This window comes from Mesoplodon densirostris, chromosome 16 (genome assembly GCF_025265405.1).
Source record: "Mesoplodon densirostris isolate mMesDen1 chromosome 16, mMesDen1 primary haplotype, whole genome shotgun sequence".
In the NCBI taxonomy this organism is placed as follows: Eukaryota; Metazoa; Chordata; class Mammalia; order Artiodactyla; family Ziphiidae; genus Mesoplodon; species Mesoplodon densirostris.
The window spans coordinates 66,004,223-66,018,556 of NC_082676.1; the positions used below are offsets into that span (position 1 = coordinate 66,004,223).

At 64.0% G+C, this 14,334-nt stretch overlaps 2 protein-coding genes across 2 annotated transcripts; one reads left to right on the forward strand and one right to left on the reverse strand.

Annotated features, from left to right (window-relative positions):
• Positions 1-90: 90 nt before the first annotated feature.
• Positions 91-9,484, forward strand: CCDC154 (coiled-coil domain containing 154). The gene is given in 18 exon segments (XM_060079251.1): positions 91-118; positions 1,590-1,677; positions 1,766-2,011; positions 2,100-2,277; positions 2,465-2,513; positions 2,841-2,934; positions 3,285-3,408; positions 5,113-5,214; positions 5,287-5,415; positions 5,492-5,613; positions 5,963-6,139; positions 6,202-6,289; positions 7,538-7,657; positions 7,732-7,805; positions 8,178-8,295; positions 8,728-8,814; positions 9,104-9,285; positions 9,403-9,484. Coding segments are annotated over 18 exon segments (2,088 nt in total).
• Positions 9,485-10,199: 715 nt separating this feature from the next.
• PERCC1 (proline and glutamate rich with coiled coil 1) lies at positions 10,200-11,012 on the reverse strand. The gene has a single exon (XM_060120342.1). The coding sequence runs from the start codon at positions 11,010-11,012 to the stop codon at positions 10,200-10,202; it is 813 nt and encodes a 270-aa protein (XP_059976325.1).
• Positions 11,013-14,334: the final 3,322 nt, after the last annotated feature.

Here is a 14,334-nt window from a genome sequence, read left to right on the forward strand (position 1 = left end):
CGGTGCCAGCTTCTTGTTCCCATCCAGCGTGGACCATGGTCCAGTTTCCCAGGATTCACAGGCCCACTGGGCGGGGGGGGGCAACCCAGGATGTGGCCCTCCTTCATGTGTGGTGCAGGTAGGCAGGGCCCCAGCGGGGACACCCCTGAGAGGGAGATGCAGGCGAGAGGCTTAGAGACCCACAGGTGGAGAAGCACCCGGGGCCACCCCACGCCCATGGGAGGGAGGCCGCTGGCCACTGCATCCTTGTCCACATTGCTCTTGGGGCTGCTGCAGAGCCCTCGGGAAAGGCCCTCTTTCCTTCCCCCTGCATCCTGGCCACCGTCCTTGTCTGCAAGCTCAGGTGCACCCAAAACACGGGCCATTCCATCAGCACGCATCCCTGCCTCACCCCTGCCCCGCTGGGCTCCAAGGTGTGTGGTGTGGCTGCGGGGCCTTGGGTTTCCTGGGCAAGGGGTTGCCTGTGAGACACTGACCTTGTCACAGGGAAGCCCCCCAACAGCCCTCGTGGGCGGGTCTGGGCAACAGTAGAGAGCAGGGCCACCTGGGCGGGGTGAGGCTGCTGAGTATCAGTGCTGGCCTGAAGCAAGACTGGCCACAGCGCACCTGGCTTCAGGACCCGGCGTGGGGAGAGCGCAAGCACTGTGTTCTCAGCTGCTCAGGTGTTGGTTATGTGTTGAGAGGGTGATATTTTAGTTACACTGGGTTAAATAAAGCAGACTGCTAAAATTCACTCCACCTGTTTCTCTCGCTGAGGTTGCTTAAATCACCAGTGCAACTGCTCTGTGGCCGGCACCCTCTCTCAGTGGCTCTGCTTTGGCCATGTCCCCCTGTGGCACCCTGTGCCCTCGGCCTGGTTGCTGGGCTGGCTGTGTTCAGCAGGTCCTGGGCTCCAGCTTCCCTGCTCAGGTTCTCTGACCAGAGGGCCAGTGATTGCTTCTGGGCCTCCCTCCCTTCCTGCCCAGGCCAGGGGGCTCCTGCCCGTGACAGGCCAGCAGCCACCCCTGCTGGCTGGCCAAGTGGTGCCCGCTCAGATCCTTCCAAAAACGGGCAGTTGGGGAGGCCTTGACGGAATGGGAAAGCTGAGGGCTCAGTTTCCACCGGCAGTTGGGCTGTGGAGTCAGGAGGTTCTGGTGAGAAAAAGAAGGTTCCAGAAGAGCCCCCGCTGCCCTGCCTACCTTGGTTTTGTCTTGGAAGGAGAGATGTGAGGGCAGAGCTGCCACTTCACACCTCACGTGCTCCCCCTGGATCCCAGAGCCTTCAGCTCTGACTTTTCCTGCCTCCCTCCGCCCTCCCCTATCCCCCTCCCCCAACCGCCCTGGGGTCCAGCTGTGGGTAGCCGTCGGGTGCTAGGCCCAGGGCTTCTTGGCAACGGCCAAAACCACAGGCAGGGCTGTTGGTAAAGCTGTATCAGGTGAGTTGAGGTGGAGCTGGGAGGACCACCAGGCAAGAGCCTGCACGAGGGTCTGGGCCACGTGGGACGGCTTTGCTTCCTGACCCCCAGCTCTCCTCAGAGCCCAGGCGCTCCATCTGGAGCTGGCCAGGCAGGCACTGTCCCATTCCTGCTGCCCGATGCTATGTGTTCTCAGGTGGGGCCCTGGACTTTTCTGAGGCTGAGCTTCCTACTTGGACAGTGAGAGCTGGGCCTCGCTGTGGGACCCAGTGGGATGAGCCACGGTGAGCTCAGTGGGAGCACTCAACAAGGTTTTGGATCCCTGTTACCCTGGGCTCCATTTGTGAGCATCTCCCCTCGTTGGCTCTAAAGGCAAACCCCAAGGTACCTTCTTGTAGAGCCGGCAGACAGCAACCCCTCGTCAGGGACCTCGTCACCCTCCCAGCCGGGCACCATCACCCCAGAGGACCTGGAACTCCTCCTGGAGGAAGGGCTGGCCAGCTCTGAGCCCTTGAGTCTGGAGGAGATCTCGGAGAGGTATGAGTCCAGCTGCCTTCCGTCCACCACTTCGGTCCCAGAGCAGGACACCCACAAGCGCTGGAAGCAGCTGGAGCTGTGGTGAGACCCTTGGGGACCAGGGGCGGGGGAGCCACGTAGTCAGTGCCCCGCACACGCAGCCGACACGGCCCACTCCTCACCCCACCAGGGTGGCCGACCTGCAGGCCGAGGTGGTGTTGCTGCGGGGACACAAGGCCTGCTGCGAGCGTACCACACTGAGCCTGCTGCGGGAGCTGCTGCAGGTGCACGCCTGCTTGCAGCTGCAGGACTCAGAGCTGAAGAGGCTGCAGCAGGCGACTCAGGCCCCCGAGAAGGAGACTCTCCAGGTGGGACGCGTCAGCTGGGGGGCAACATCCCCGGGTGTCAGGGCAGCTGATTCCTGGACCCTGAGCCCCATTCAGCCCCTGCTGCTCAGGCCAGGGCCTCAGGTCCCACTCCTTGGGCCCCCGTGTCTGTGCTGGTCGAGCTGGGAGGGCCCCTGGCCTGCACTCAGCTCACCCCTCCACCTTGCAGTTCCTCAGCCTGCAGAACCAGAACCAGACGCAGGCCCTGGACAAGAGATACTCCTGCACCCTTGGAGCAGGCTTAACAGGAGAGAGAGGGGCTTTGGGGAAGCAGCGGCTGCTGCCAGGCCAGTCTGGGCATCAGCCCCTGGCTTTTGTTGCCTCCAATTTTGGTATCTTGCTCAGGTAAGCAAACACATCCACGGCCCAGCTCCAGTAGGTCAGGTTGCTGGAGCCCGGCAGCCTGTGGAGCCTGGGAAAGGGGCACAAGGCTTGCTGCTGGGCCGCTTGGCTGAACCCCCACCCCAAAGGCTGCCCAGCCTGCTCCTGGCTGCCAGGAGGTGGCAGGGCAGGCCCCAGGCAGAAGCAGCTCTTGTGTGCCAGGATGGTGGAGGTCCAGGAGGCCCTGACCCAGATCAGGAGGAAGCAGGCACTCCAGGACTCTGAGCGGAAGGGCGCCGAGCAGGAGGCCAGCCTTAAGTGGGCCCCTCAGGAGGCTGTCTCTGGATCCACCGAGGGGTCGTGTGGGAGTCATCAAGGAGGGCAGGTGACCCTCCAGCCCAGGGTCCCCACCCCCTCCCCTTCCCCGTCAGTCACGCTCACGGGGAGCCTACCTCTCTCTGTCCCAGGTGGAGACACAGAGTGGGCTTCTGGCCTCTGTGTGTGTTTACCCAGACGGGGTTGGACCTCCTGCTAGGTCAGCCTGGGCCCCCCGGATGCAGGCCTGGCCTGAAAAGGATTTGGTGTCCAGGGCCCCACCAGCCTCCCTGAGGCTCCCTGTCAGGCCTCTGGCCGACTGGGCTGCTGTGACCTGCAGCCGTTGCCCCTAGGTTGTCTGAGCTGACCGAGAAGCTGAAGCAGGAGGAATGGGACCGGGAGGTGGCCTGTGGAGCCCTGGAGAAGAGCCAGAAGGAGGCCAGCCAGAGGGTGGACCATGAGGTGGCCAGTATGCAGGTACCTGGGAGGCCAGGGGCAGGCCCAGGCAGGGCTCTGGCATCAGCAGCCAGCAAGCTGCCAGCAAGACAGTGTGTGCAGGAGACCCCCAACTCTCCCCATCCCACATCTTCTCCACTGCTGGGGTCTTCCTTCACCCCATCTCTCGTTTTGGTTCCGTTCACGTGTTTGGACCTGGTGGCCGACCCCCAAGTCCTACGCTGTCCAATACGGTGGCCATTGGCCACGGGTGGCTCTGTATGTTGCAATTGAAAACTCAGTTCCTTGGTCACACGAGCCACATCCCAGTGCACTGTGGCTACCTGTGGCTGGTGGCTGCCGATTTGGCTGTGCTGGGGTGGAGTGTGTCCTCCATCACAGAAAGTTCATCATTAGCACGAGTGCTGTTGTGGCCACTGCTCCCCCACCTCCCCTTCCCCATGTGATCAGCACCCAGATCAAGAAATAGAATCTCATAGCCCGAGGCCCCTTCCTTGGCCATTTCCAGCTTCAATGCTTCCCTCCGTGCAAAGTGGAAGTCCCTTCCTAAAGACGCTTCTTCCAGTGGCCCTGCTCCCGGGCTGGTGCATGTGGCCTAGAAGGTGGGGCAGGGGCCAGGGTGGGGCGCCTCTGGACCCAGCCTCTTCTGCTCTGCAAATAGAGACCAGGGACTCTGCCGCGTCCCCAGCTGCTGTCCTCATAGCTCAGCTGCCCAGCTCCATGCGTGCCCCTCCCGCTGCCCTGTGGGAAGCTGGTGCCTTGGCTCCATCGAGAGGCAGGAGCCCCAGGCAGCATTGGGGCCTGGGATCCCCGATGCCTGGCTGGCCCGCATCTCCTCAAGTGTGCCCTGGGGCTGGGGTCAGTGCCCTGCCACTGCTGCCTGGTTTTGTGAATAAAGTTTTATCGGCACATGGCCATTCGTTTACTGTTGACCATGGCTGCTTTTGCGCTGGAACCACAAAGCTGAGGGGTTATGACAGAGACCCTGTGGCCCATAAACACGAAACATCTGCCTTCTGGTTCTTTACAGAAACACCTGAGCCCTGCTCCGGGTCACCCTGCATGGGGCAGGGAGGCTGGTGGGGGCTCAGGGTACACCTGCTCTGAGCTGTGGGCAGCCCTCCCGGCCTTAGGACTTGTGGCCGTGGAGAGGGTGCCTTGTGCCTGTGGGCCTAGACCCCCGTCTCCTGCATCCAGACCCTTGGTGCAGCAGGAAAGGAGCTGATGGAGGGAGAAGAGAGAAGGGGTCCCACCCTGGGCCTGGAGGGCGAGGGCAGACTGTGTGTGCACACGTGTGAACGGGGATGTGCACACATGCATGAGTGTGTGTGCATGTGTGAGCGTGTGCTCACATGTACACTCAGCCTCCTTGCCCAGGGCTCCTGGCAGGGCTATGATCCGATGGCTGCTCTACCGCCTCCTCTGGTGGGGTCTGGCAGTCACTGTGAGAACCATGTGTGTCCTGGGCCCGTGGAGCGTGGCCTTCAGACCCTTCACAGCCCTTGCGCCTGGCTCTCTGGGACATGTGGCCCCTGCCTGCCCTGCCTTCCTTCCTGAGGAGGGTGTGACAGGCCCACCCCTGCAGGGCACACAGGACCAGGGTCCCCTCCGACAGATGGCTGGGCAGGAGAGCAGCAAGTCCCTGATGGCGCTGTGGGTATGGGGATGGGCGAGGGGGATGCCCATGGGGAGGTGCACGGTGACCATGTGGCCCCCACTCCACAGGCCCAGATGACCAAGCTCAGGGAGGAGATGAGCCTCCGCTTTCTCAAGAGGGAGGCCAAGCTATGCAGCTTCCTGCAGAAGAGCTTTCTGGCCCTGGAGAAGGTGGGTGCCTGCCGGTGGCAGGGCATCCAGTCCCCCTCTCCCCAGCTCACAGGGGGCGGGGTCTCCCCACAGAGGATGAAGTCCTCAGAGAGCGCACGGCTGCGGGTGGAGAGCGGCCTATGGGAGGAGCTGGAGAGCAAGTGGCAGTAACTCCGGGAGCTGGACGCAGAGCGCACGCGGGCCCTGCAGGGGCAGAGGCAGGTGGGTGGCACGGCGGGCACAGGCGGGGCCCCGGCTGGAGCCGGGCAGGTCTCAGGTTGCCTCTGCCTGGCAGCAGGAAGAGTGCCACCTCCTGGAGCAGTGTCAGGGCCTGGACAAGGCCGTGGTCCAGCTGACCGAGTTTGTGTGTCAGAACCAAGCATCGCTGAGCCACGTCCTGCTGGCCGAGCAGAAGGCCTGGTGGGTGTCCGAGCGGGGCTTCAGGCGGGGCAGGTGGGAACGGCCCTGCTCCCCTGACCCCAATGTCCTGAGCCTGGCTCGAGGCCCAGTGGGGTGCCCTGGGGCAGAGAAGCTGCCCTTTAGTGGGGGGCTCCCATCCCTCCCCCAGCCTGTCCCTCGTGGGGGAGCTCTGAGTGGCAGCGGTGGACACAGCCCTGTCTTGGTGGTCCCTGTGATGACCCTCATCCTCTCCCTGGGGCCACCTGGAAGGTTCTGAAGCCAGTAGCCGGGCTCGCTGCCCTGGCACAATGCCAAGGGGTGGGCCAGCCTTGGCTGAGGGACAGTCTCTCTCAGTGGCACCCACCCCCAGGGATGCTAAGGGGCAGTTGGAGAATAGCCGGGCCAGGGAGCTGGCTACCTCCCTGCAGGAGAGCCTGGAGGCCATGCAGCTGGCCAGCGAGCTGGCCCAGCAGGAGATGCACAGTGCCCTGGAGCTGGTGAGGCGGCGGGGCCAGGGCCGGGCCCGCAGGGTTCCCCGCCTGTGCAGGCCGTACGCTCAGCCCAGCCTCCCACAGCTCCGAGAGAAGAGCCAGGCCCTGAGCTGGTCAGGCAGGTGAAGGACATGAGTGACCACTTACTGGCCCTGAGCTGGAGGCTGGACCTGCAGGAGCAGACACTGAGCCTGAGGCTGTGTGAGGTGAGTGCACAGAGCAGCCTGGGGAAGGCGCACCTAGGTGGGAGGGGTCCTGCTGCCCCTCAGGGCGGCGGGTCCCAACCCACGCCAACAGCTGTCCACAAGGCCCAGGGCCCCAACCACACGGGGGCTCCACTGAGTGACCAGCAAAGCAGCCTACAACTTTGGGTTCTTTTTGCTCTTTTTCTAACAGCTTTATTGAGGTTCAGTGCACACACCAGACAATTCCCCCTTTCAAAGTGTGTACTTCCGTGGTTCTTTGTCTATTCAGAGTTGTACAGCCACCACCACAATCACTTTTAGAACCTTCCCATCCCCCCAAAAGGAAACCCCGTGCATTAGCGGTCACCCCCTCCCCCGCCCCTGGCAAACACTGGTCTGCTTTCCGTCTCTCTGGATTTGCCTGCTCTGGACATTTTTTTTTTTTTTTTTTTGCGGTATGCGGGCCTCTCACTGTTGTGGCCTCTCCTGTTGCGGAGCACAGGCTCCGGATGTGCAGGCTCAGCGGCCATGGCTCACGGGCCCAGCCGCTCCGCGGCATGTGGGATCTTCCCAGACCGGGGCACGAACCCGTGTCCCCTGCGTCGGCAGGCGGACTCTCAACCACTGCGCCACCAGGGAAGCCCCCTGCTCTGGACATTTTGTATAAATGGAATCAAATGCTCTGTGGCCTTTTGTGAGCTTCTCTTGCTGAACGTTCCGTGTTTGACGTTCAACCACTTTGTGGCATGTGTCAGTGCTCGTTTCCTTTTTATGGCTGTCACATTTCACTGTGTGGATGGACCATAGCTTATCCATTTGTCAGCTGATGGACACTGAGCTGGTGTCCTTCTGAAGCCCTTAGTGCTGCTGTGAACACAGATATACACCCTTTGGCGGCGGGGCCGGGTCCCCCATCCTGTGCGTGTAGGCCAGCTGCCTGTTCTCTGTCGCTGCCGACTCACAGGCAGCTGGGTCTGGCTCGGGAGGGAGTGAAGCCAGGCCTTCTTAGGGATGTGGCTCTGCTCAGCCTGGTGGTCCTGCCTGGGAGGACCGGGGCACCCAGACTGTGCCAGGCCAGGCCACCCAGGCTGTGTCCAGTCAGTGTGGACAAGCTCCGAGTTGAGGTGGGGGCCCTGTGCCCTCCAGGAGCTCTGCTGCGTGGGGATGGCCATCTCAGGTCTGACTGTGGCTCCACTGGGGCCAGTGAGTCTGCCTGTCCACCCACCCTCTCTGAGCGGGTTCCAGCCCTCACTGGTGTCCGCGCCCCAGGCACAGAATGAGTGGGGAGTTGCAGAGCAGCGATGGCGGGAAGGCCTGGCCCGGTGTCGAGAGGAGGCCGAGGCGCACCTACGGGAGGCGCAGCAGAGAGTGGACAGCCTGCCCTGGCAGGTGGGTGAGGGTTGGGGTGGCCTCCCCCTCCCCGCTGTGCCCACCCTGAGCCGCCCGCCGGCTCCGCGTTTCAGATAGAGGCCGTCGCCGACAGGTGCATCCTTCACAAGAGTGACTCAGACCTCAAGATCGCCGAGGCCAAAGCCAGGTGAGGCCCCCGGCTCCCTGTCACAGCCTGGCAGGACCTTCAGGGACTGGGCTGGTCCCACTGCAGGAGGGCACAGCCGTCTCAGAACGACCCTGCTGCATCACAGGGCTTCCTGACAGTGGTCCATCCTCCCCAAGCCCCTGCACCTGTGGCAGCCCCGACCCCTCCCCACCCCAGGCCTGGCCCAGCTTTGGGCTTGGCCCCTGCTTGGGACAGCCTTTCACTCTGTCACCTGCTGGGGACCCCCCAGTGCCCACTGGTGGGGCAGCAGTGCCGAGCACCCTATGCTCTGCCCAGGGCCTCCTCCCTCCAGCTTCCCCACCCCCCAGATGCCCCCCAGAGCCCGGCAGCCCCGGCCTCCTGTGCTCACAGAGAGTTCGAGGGCGAGGCCGTGAGGCAGGAGCTGGCTGCTCTGCTGTCCTCTGTGCAGCTGCTCAGAGAGGGCAACCGCGGGCGGAAGATTGCCGAGATCCAGGGCAAGCTGGCCATGGTACCCCTGGGCCCCTGGGCTTGGCACACTTGACGGGGGGTGGTGGGGGTCTGGCTCAGACAGGGGCAGACCTCCCCCCACCCAGGGAGGCTCAGATCCAGGACACGCCTCTGGGAGTGTGGGGGCCGAGGCTTATGGAACCAGCCATCCTGCTGGGTGGCTCTGCATGTACCAGCCTCTGGAAGTACCAAGTGGGGGCTCCTGTCTGGAGCCCCCAGATGCTGAGGTGCATCAGCAGTCAGTGAAAAGAGCAGACCTGAATTCTGGCCGGGTCCCCCATTGTCATCAGGCTGAGTGATGCGGCCGGCTCCCACTGAGGGGCGAGGACCCATGCGTCGGAGGCCGGCTCCTGCCACGAGTGATTAGGGTGGGGGCCTCCCCCGGGTCTGCAGACTTCCTGCATCTGTGCCCACGAATGGGGGCCGTGTTTAGTTTCAGAACCAAATGATGAAGTTGGAAAGCAGCATCTAGGACAACAAGACCATCCAGAATCTCAAGTTTAATACAGAAACCAAGCGGGTGAGAGGTGGCCCCTGAGCTGGGCCCTGGCCGTGCCCCCGCCCCCCCACCCAAGCTCCAGGGCTTACCAGGCCCTGTGGGTGGGCCGCCTTTCTCTGTGCAGAGCCTGACTCCCAGCTGCCCTCACCACCCCCAGCCTGGCCACCCCCTAGCTTTTTGGTCTGCCCAGCTGTCTATCTGCGTGTCTGGCCCAAGCAGAGTTTCTGGGCAGATAAGGCCCAGGCTAGCCCAGAGGGAGATAAATCCCGTTGGCTTTCCCGCCCCTCTGGTCTGATTCCTGCGTCCACAGCGCACGGAGGAGATGGCCACTCTGCTGTCAAGCGTGATGCACATGTGGAGCGAGGTGGGCCGCCCCGACGCTAGGCAGCAGGAGGTCCTCATGTCCCTGGTGAGGCAGCAGGTCTTCATCAAGGACGTGGCCCCCGACGAGGTGGTCCCCGTGAACCACTGGGGCGTGTACCAGGCCGTGAGGTGGGCAGCGGGGAGCCGCCTTCCAGAGCCCCCTCCAAGCCCGGGTTCGGGGCTGGGCGGACCCCGAGGGCAGTGGGCGGAGGCGGGGTCCGGGCCGTGAGCTGTGTCTCTGGGCAGGTGGCTGCGGTGGAAAGCGGTCCTCATGAAGCTGGCAGCCTGGCGGAGGCCAAGGGCGGTCTGGGAGAAGCCCCTCGACTAGAAGCCCACCCACTAGCTCTTGTCCCTGCACCTTTCCCAGAAATAAACATGCCCGCCCCACGCCTGTCAGAGGCTGGAGTTCCCTCCAGGGGTTCAGGAGGCCCTGGGCAGGGGAGTGGCCAAGAGGACCTTCCCTAGACTCCCAGAACCCCTGCTCCTGTCCTGGCTGCTGAGCGCCAGGCCCCACCGCTCCCCAGGGCCTCCCGCCCACAGGCACTGCGGCCCAAGCCCCACCCGGAGCCCACAGCACGTTAGCTTGGCCACTCAGACGGTGCCCCCCTTCCTGCCCCTCCAAGAAAGCCCTCACCCCCATGGTAGCTGGCCCTGCCACCTGCCGCGGGTGCCACGAGGAGGGGCCGCCCTGGGGCCAGCTGGGTGGGCAGTGTGGAGGGCTGCCCTTCACCACCGACTGGAACTTTGGGGGCTGGTCTTTGAGGAAATGTGGCTTGCCCAGAGGGGAACCCAGCGTGTAGAGGCCCTGAGCCCACCGCCACCAAGAGGCTGCAGCTCCTGCCCCATCCTCCCTCCTGTGGGCAGAGCTCTTGGGTGGCCCCTGCCCATTCCCTGCCCTGGCCTGGGAAGTCCCTACCTGAGCTGATTTGTCCCCTGGTGGCTGCCCTAATTGGAGGTCCCTGAGGGCTCCTTTCAGGACAGCAATAAGGAGAGTCCGGACCCTTGTTGCCCTCAGCTCACCCCCACTGATCCTTGCTCAATCGCTAGGCCTCGGCCAGCTGCACCCCCTCCAGGGCCTGGCCCCCCCAGCCCAGCAGCTCGGGGCCGGCCTCTGCCGACCAGCTGGCCAGCAGGTCGCTGAAGTCAGGAGTGCCGGGGTGCAGCAGACCCAGGGGGCTGGGTGCCGGCTCCTTCCAGAAGGAGGGGGGAAGCTTCCTTTGGGTCATGGGGGTGATGTGGCCGTACTTCTGCTCCAGCCTGAGTCGGCGGCCGGCCGCGGCCCTGGGCCCCGAGTACTGCCGCAGCCCGTAGTCAAAGAGCTCGGCCAGGGGTCCCAGCGGCTGCGGCCCTTCCCCACCGAGGCCCAGCCCACACGCCTGCCCCTCGGGGGCCCCAGGGGAGCAGACCCCGGGCTCAGTGGCCTCGTTGTTTTCTGGGGCCTCGCCCTGGGCCAGGCGCACCAGGTTGGCGCAGGAGAGCTCCCTGGCTGAGCTGCTGGCCGTGTGGCCATCAGCGTAGATGTCGCAGGCGTCGGGGTCCTGCCCCCGGTCCTTGTGGCCGAAGTACCGCTGGATGTCGCCACTGATGAGCTCAGAGAAACGCAGGAGCTGCAGTGGTGTCTCTGGGCCACTGGGGTCCAGAGGGGTCACTTCTGGGGCCCAACCTGAGCTCTGGGGGGCCGGGCTGTGGCCCTCTGGCCCCTCGACCTCCAGCTCCTCTTCCCCATCCTCCTCCTCCTCCTCCTCCTCCTCCTCCTCAGAAGAGTCTGGGGGCTCCGGGTCTGAGGGCAGGAAGGGCCCATGGGATGGCAGAGACAGTCGGAAGTCACAGAGAGGCCAGATCACGCCCGCGGCCATCTCTCCGCCGAGCTTCTGGGGGCTCTTGGGCAGTGGGCGCTAGCTGGGGAGGGAGGCAGAGAGGGGACAGGTTAGCAGTCAGGGCCTGCAGCCCTCCTAGGGGAATAGTCACTACAGCCTTGGGGCGGGCGCTGAGCTCAGAAGCAGATGACATTTGGAGAGACGGAGGTGGTGGGCACTGGGTGGGTGGGTGGGGGCGTGGCAGGGGTGAGCTGCAGGGTGCAGCCCTCAGTCACCCGCCAGAGGAGGGTACATCCTGTCCTGTAGGGAGGGTGGCTGACAGTGCCGTTGGAATAGTGACTCGGAGAGAGAGAAGCAGGGCAGGTGGGAAGGGAGCCGGCCCAGGGGCTGGGCTTCGGGCAGGTTTGGGATCTGGAGAGCAGAGCCCTCGTCCCAGCTCAGGGTCGCTGTAGCTCTTGATAGATAGGCTTGTTAACATAGAGTCTGCCCAGGTGCAGGGTTGGGGGGGACCCCCTTGGCACATCCCCTCCCCGAGTATCTGTGGTTGGCAGGGTCCCTCTGTGCCTGAAGTGCCCGTGCTGAGCCCGGGAGCCGGGCCTGGCTGCCTCGACCTGGGTGCCCTGTCCCTTGCAGTTTGGGGGGCTTCAGAGGCTTCAGGGGCTGTGAGGGTGAGCTCCGGGGTGGGGGGCAGAGCCATTTCTCTGTCCCCACAGTCGCAGGCTTCCCTGTGCTCCCTGTCGGCGGTGGGGGGGTGGTGAGGTCACCTCTAGCATCTCTAACCTGGGGATGGTTCGGGGGCTGGCAGGACCGTGGAGGGGGTGGGATTAGGGGAGCTGATTGTGAATGTGGGAGCCCCCCCCAGAACAGGGCCCCAGCTCCTCCACTGCAGGGAGGCAGGTGGGCCAGCCCTTGGACCAGGAGGGCTTCTAGCAGGAGCCCTGGGCAAGGGAGAGGAAGAAAGGGAAGGGGGGGTTAGAGAGAAGTGGGGGCTCCCAGCTTCAGGAAACCACTCCCCATGTGGGGGGAGGGGCGGGAAGTCCACAGGCTGCCCTCAGAGTCAGGGGGGCCTCTCGGACCTCCCCCTCCTCCCTGCCATCATGCTCCGCAGTTCTAGGGCCCCTCTTCCATGTTGGGGTGAACCGTGGCCCCAGCATTGGGCGTTGGCATGGCAGCTGGTGGGGGGCCAAGACTCAGGTGCCCTCCTTTCCCTGGCCGGCCCACCTCGAAGACCCAGCCCCGCTCAGCCCTGCTGTTGACCCCTCCCCATGGGTGGGTGGTCCCCAAAGACCACCAGGGCAGAGGAACCCACAGCCTTCCCAGGACCTCCGCCACCAGCACCCTCCCGCCCGCCGCCCAGCCTGGCTCCTACCTGCCGAGGCCTGCAGCTCCCGCTGGGCAGGCCCACCTCCACCTGGGCTCAAGCATTTATAGCCAAGCTCTGTGGCTGGCCCGGCTGGCAAATATTTGGTGACTGCATTGTCATCGCAGACTGGGCAAATAGAGCCCGTTTGCTTTAGCGCCCGGCAACCAGGGCCCCGCCGGGGGGAGCCTCAGCCTGCCCGGGGGACCGTGGAGTGTTTGCCGCTCGCCCAGCTGGCTCACACCCGGGGCCGAGGACCCTTATCTCCGCCGCTGATTGGGGCCCGGACCAAGCCTTGTCAAATAGGCGGAAAATTAAATTTCATGCTATTTTGACTCCTGGAGTAGCTTTCTCTAGAGGACATCCTGCTTCTGCAGCGCTCTGGGTGAACGGGATCTAGGCCAGCAGCAGGACCTGGGAAGCCCCAGGAGGGCCAGGGACCACCAGCCAGGGCCCAGGTGGTGGGTTTATGCAGGTGAGGACCCGGGAGTCCCTGCCCAGCCCCCTCCTGCCACTTCCCACCGTTCCAGAGCTGCAGGTGCATTTGCAACAAACCCCATTGACTCACTGCTCCCCCAAGGGCTTCGTCCCCACATCCAGGCTGAGGTGACACCTCCCTTCTCTGGCTTCTTTTTTAGCTCCTGTGCCTTCCCCTAAGGGGCTTGGTGGCCCCTCCAGCCCCGTGGGTCCTGCCCGGGGGCGTCCTCACTGTGGTTACCACCCATCATTACAGCCCCTTCACCGTGAGTCCCATGAGTCCAGGCCAAGCTTCCCTGTCCCCGGAAACCGACCTCGGCCACAGCCACAGTTCGGTCCTTATACCCTGGGGTTCGATGACACTTGCCAGGTCCTGGTTGTGGGTCGGCCCTGCCCCAGCCTTAGCCAGCCTCTCTCTGACCCAGCACAGCCCAGATGTCAGCCAAGACCTGGGGGAGGCTGGGGGTTGGGGTCCCCGGTGGCTCCCCAGGACTGCTGGGACCCCAGAATCCCTCTTTGCCCAGATACGGCCCCTGCCCCTCTGCCAGCCCAGGGAGCGCCCACCATGACCTGCTCAGGACCCCGGGCTGGACCTCAGCAGCTGTCCTGGCTGTAGCTGCAGTGCCCACTGCTGCCTATCGGGAACAGCCAGGGCCGGGGTCTGGGAAGGGGCTGGAGACCAGCCGGTTTGGGGTCAGCCCCACAGGGTGGGGCCTCAGGGGCCTGAGGGAAGTGCTGGGCACGGGGGCCGTGCTGAGCAAGGTGAGATGCAGCCCTGTCATGGAGAAGGTCCTGGCCTTTGTGGCCAGAGGAGGGGCTTCACGAAGGAGGTGGTTTGCAGGCGCTGGTGGGGCAGGTGCTCACCCAGCCAAGCCGGGGGAAATAAAGGTGTTCCAGCAGAGGGGACAGCCTGGAAAGGAACCAGATCGCGAGACGCTGGCACCCCTGTGGTCGGCTGAGTGATGGCCCCAAAGATGTCCACGCCCTGATCCCTGGGAATTGCGTCGTCACCCCACTTGGCAAAGGGAGCCAGTGGAGGTGACTGAGATAAGGACCCTGAGATGGGAGATGGCCCTGGATTATCCAGTGGGCTTGTGTGTCACAGAGGGAAGCAGGAGGGTCAGAGTGGGGGTGGGGGGAGATGTGGCAACTGAAGCAGAAGGTCACCTTTGAAGGTGGAGGGGCTGCAAACCAAGGAATGGAGCGGCCTCTAAAATCCGGAAAACAAGGAGATTCTCCCTTGGAGCCTTCGGGGCGCAACTCTGCAGACACCTTGATTTGGGGCCAGGGAAACCCACTTGGGACCTCGGACCTCCAGGACTGCACAACAAATTAGTGTTATTTTAAGCCACTCAGTTTGTGCTCCCTGTTTCAGCAGCAACAGGAAGCCCAGAGCTGGAAGCGTTGGCTGGAAAGTGGGGTGGGCGGCACACAGGACCTCCTGGCCTGGCCCTGGAGCTCGGACCTTCCTCCTGTACTGGGAGCCAAGTCGGCCAGAGCCTCAGCTCTTCCCAGCATTACTGG